Source organism: Egretta garzetta, unplaced genomic scaffold, assembly GCF_000687185.1.
Source record: "Egretta garzetta isolate BGI_Z169 unplaced genomic scaffold, ASM68718v1 scaffold801, whole genome shotgun sequence".
Classification (NCBI taxonomy): domain Eukaryota; kingdom Metazoa; phylum Chordata; class Aves; order Pelecaniformes; family Ardeidae; genus Egretta; species Egretta garzetta.
The window spans coordinates 118,247-122,706 of NW_009258657.1; the positions used below are offsets into that span (position 1 = coordinate 118,247).

Sequence of the window (4,460 nt, forward strand, 5' to 3'; positions counted from 1 at the left end):
GCCTCTGCTGCTGCCGTACCAGAGACCGTCAGCAATCCTTCTGCCCTCTTCTCTTGTATCTTCCCTTCAGGTTTCCCTTTCAGTGCTTTTCTGTCTCATTTTCTTACTATTTCCTTCCTATTCAGCTGCTTCTTTGCCTCCACCCTCTTTTTTCTTTCCCTTGACGGCAGTCGTGGCTGAAGGTGACATGAGGGGAAGTCCTTGGCCTCAGGAGCCCGCCATCCCCCCCCAGTCCATGTTGTTTTTCCTTCCACCTGCAGGCATTCCTTGTCTTCTCCTCTCTCCCCAGCGCAGTGGTTCACACGTACAAATGCTTTGGTCTCATAACGATAATTAGGCTGGCAGAGAATAGTTTAAAAATATCTAAAGCCAAGAGAGTGTTTCCAGCCTTCCGTGAGGAAGAGTAAGGACATCCAAGCTTCACTTCTGTGCTGTCTCTGAAGGAAATACAGCGTTCAGTCTTCTTCATGATAGTTATGGGATAACGTATGGATGTATCCTACTCTTCATGGTATTTCTCTTGGTTTTCCATTCAAATGAAACACGTTCTTTAGAGGGTTGGAATATTTTCGCTATTTGGATCGTGGATGGCAAGGATGGTTGATTATGCATGAGTACTGAGAGAGCTGGGCAAGTACTGCAGAGCCCCCCAGCCTTTTTCATGCATGCAAATATTTAAATGCCTTCTGTTCATAAGCTTTTTGAACTTCTTCATTTAAACACTTGCTTAGGTACTGGAGCAATGCGGGGTTTTCTGGCATTAATTTTTATGAAGGGTGAATTTCAAAGTCACAGGCATAAGGATGGGAGAAAAGCAGACAGTTTCTTCTTCCCCAAAGTCTTAGACCTTCCTCCAGCCAGGGACCAGAAACCTGTGGCCATGGGGTGTATCCGTGCGGTCGGGGCTACTGAAGTGCTGGCCCAGGGGCACGCTCGGGGCTCTGCTGCCCTGATCCCGTGCTTGGTCGGAGCAGGTACCCAGCTGAGCCGGTGCCAGCCCACCCTCATGCCCCCGCCGGGTCTGCTTCGGTCACCGAACACGGAGTGCTGCCAGGAGGAGGATGGGTGAGGTTATCTGCCCTGGTTTTGCCCTACAAAGAAAGGATCAAATGGTCCCATTTGGGCTAGAAACCTGCGACTCTAGGCATTGTTCAGAAGTTCCCTGTAATTTTTAAAGAATTATCATGTGCAGAAGCCACAGCTTCTGAGCAGAAAAACAACCCGAATGCCTAACGTAAAATCATCTGTAACGAACTGTTATTCATATAATTCCAATCCTCCGTTATTTATAGAGCGCTGCGAGAGCATCCAGCTCCTCACAAACACGAAACGAGCCCTGAGCTGCATATAAATCACAGGGATGGATCCTGTCAAGCCCCACGTTGTGGGTAATAGGCAGGGGATCAGCAATGCCCGGTGATTTGGGGGCTGTCCTGACCTCCGGGGTAGGTGAGAGCCATCCCACCGGCACAGCTCAACAGGCTGGGCAGATTTTAGGGAAAACCCAGGGACCTCCCTTGCCGCATCCTGCGGTGGCCGGTGGCTCCCCCGGGGGCTGCTCAGAGCCACTGCGGCTCCATGGGCTGCTCGTTTGGTTTGAAAAACGTATGTTTGCTCCTAGGCTCCCACCCAGGAGCAGTGGGATGTCTGCGTCTCTGGGCAGCCCTTGGGAAATTCTGGATCATCGCTGGGATGGGCAGGGTGTGGGAGCACGGCACGTGCCATCGTGGATCGGCCACCCTGGGGAGGCTGTGCCTGCTTGCTCCCGCGCCACCGTGCTGTCTGCAAAGTGTGTTGAGGTCCCAAGAGGGAAGAAGCAAAGCAGGTAAAATCACATCACCTGCGGCCACCTGGGGTGCAGACAAGACCCCGAGAGGGCACCCCGGATGCCTTCCGCAACCAGGAATCAAACCCAAGCCCTTTCTTTACACCTCTGAGCTATTCCATCACCCTGCGTTTCTCTTCTCCGTTTCTGAAGCTCTTTACAACCATCACAGGCTAAACGCGTGCCTGGCATTACCTGGATCTGCCCCTCGCGCCCCCTTCGGTCCCTGCCCCTCGCGCCCCTTTCGGTCCCTGCCCCGCTATTCCAGCGCCGGGGCTGCTTCGCTCTTGGCATACCCTGCGCCCATCCCACGGCCTTCCTCTCGGCGAAAAAAGTACCCAGCCCCGCGCATCCACACGCAATTTTTTGTTTTAGGAAAAGCTGTTAAGTAAGGCTGAGGAAACAAGAAGAATAGCAGCCCTATTGGTGTCGTGTTTAGAGAGGAACTGGGTTCTCACTGTGTCAACAGCACTTGGCGTGAAAGTGGCCGTTGTTTGGCGAGACACTGCTCCTTTCACCCCGCGCGCCCCAGCTGCTGGGAGCCGGGCGCTGGTGTGAAGGACAGAGCGAGTGCGATGCCGACAGTTGTTTTAATTTTCAGCCAGTTGCAGGCATCGCTCCCGGGGCCCAAGGGGAGCAGCCGGCGCTGCAGGGCGGCTGTGCCGGGGACGGCGATAATTATTTACAGTATTTGAGAATAGAAATGTAAATACGTTGAAGAGGGACCGACACCGGCAGGGCCAGTGCAGGAGCACCGCGCTGCGGCATCGGGACGGGAGATGCCAATGTACCCTGCACACCAAAGGTGGCAAGGGACGGGTTGGAAGGGTTAAAATGGAATTTTTTCATTGGAGTCAAGCAACGACCTATGGTTAAAGCCTGGTGTCATTGTGGAGCCTCGGGGGTTTCCAGTGCTGATAAACAGGTCAGGACTGTGCTAGAACTCAGCATCACAGAGGGGCCTTTGGTGTGTGCCGTGAGTGCGAGGGGGGCTTGCAGCAGCCGTCGGTGTTGGTGTTCCCTCGGGCACTTCCCTCTCCTATGCGCCAGTGTCGCTTGCTTGGGAGAGACGGGTGTCCCATGTGGGGGTCAGGCCTGGGGTGGCCAAGCCCGGGCTGGTGCTGGAAGGGCTCAGGGTGGCCCAGGAGGGGCAAGCAGTGAAATGCCCACGTTGGCTGAATAAGCTGCCAACCTGCAAAATCCCAATGAGTTTTATTCCCTGCCAGCTTCCCTCCCCGAAGCAGCTTCCCCCGCAGCAAGTAGGAGATAGCAAACTGTAAATCAGGGAGGAGAGGACGTGGCTTTCACCCCGGGAGCGTCTCCGAGCGGGGAGGTCGGGAGGGTCCCTAGCGAGCTGGCGCCGGGATGCCGGCCGGGCTCGGGGCTGCGGCTCCGCTGCGCCCGTGATTCGCGGCGTGGCTGCGCCCAAGGGATGGAGTGACTTCACGACTCAGTCCCCAATATATCCTCTTCTCGGCTGACTCCTGCATGGATGTTGAAATGAATTCCTTTGTGAATCGCTGTTGTGTTACTCGAATCAAACCGGCGAAGCAGGACCTGGAGCTGCTCTCAGCTCGCTCGCCCGCTGTGCGGGAGGAGCGCTGAGCCCGTGCCTTTGCTTCCCTTGCAGGTGTCCCGGGTGCCCGTGGAGTCCTGCGAGCAGTACACGACCTGCGGGGAGTGCCTGAGCTCAGGAGACCCCCACTGCGGCTGGTGCACGCTCCACCACATGTAAGTCCAGCCCTGGCCGTTCCGTTTGAGCCGCTGGTGGTGATGATAAAAGCAACTTTCAAAGCCACCAAGTGCCTCCCACGCAGTCTTTGCAAAAGCGAATTAGGTTGAAGTTCCTTAAATCCATTCTTCCCTTCCCTGGATGTTCCCAGCATTGCAGCGCGAGTGCCATTGAAAATCCCTGAGCTCCTGTACGGAGGTAAAGCAGGAATTTGGTTTCCTTTAGGAGCAGTGGGTCACGTGGAGAGGGTGCAATGGGCACAGCGGGAAAGCAGAATTTAAACAAGGGGGAACGAAGGCCTCGTGTTTTGCACGCTCCCACTCCCCAAGCCACAAGTCCCTCCCAATTAACACGGAATTTTTGAAAGCAATAGCAGACTTAATTATATGAGTGGGACTTGGCTTTCAGAGAGGTTACAGCAGTGGAATAGAGCAGAGCACCAAACCCTGTGAAATGTTTTTAAATTCTGCAAGGAAAGGTCGGGGGGCTCTGCTCCAGCCATCCCCAACGGGGCAGAGCTGGCAGCGCAGGGCTCGGAGCTGGCAGCCCCTGGTGCACACCAACGGGCACAAAGGGCTGAGTGGGTTTGGTTTTTTTTTTTTTCAGGGGAGCTTCAGGAAATGCTCTCTGCATTCAGGAGGTGTCCGTGTCCTTCCTTTCTCTCCCCTGCCATAATAATGATCGCTTCCTAAGGCGGAAGGGGGACCACCAGGCAGCGGAGGAGGGGAAAGCCTCGAGGAAGGCTGGGGGAGAGGAATAGAAATCCCTCCGGCCGCCTGCCAGCTTGCAGAGCAGCCCCGTTAAATGCATGGAAGTCGGGGCGGAGGCAGAGCCCAGGGACCCGCACAGCAGCGCTTGGCCCCTTGCCTGCGGAGCAGGTGCTGGAGCGGGAGCGGGGAGCGG

At 55.6% G+C, this 4,460-nt stretch overlaps 1 protein-coding gene across 1 annotated transcript in view; it reads left to right on the forward strand.

Annotated features, from left to right (window-relative positions):
* Positions 1-3,556, forward strand: part of LOC104134736 (plexin-A2) — a gene marked incomplete at its 3' end in the record, with an annotated part of 94,208 nt that extends 90,652 nt beyond the window's left edge. The window contains 1 exon segment of the mRNA XM_009648317.2: positions 3,456-3,556. Coding sequence (XP_009646612.1) covers positions 3,456-3,556 — 101 coding nt within the window.
* Between the last annotated feature and the right edge of the window lie 904 nt (positions 3,557-4,460).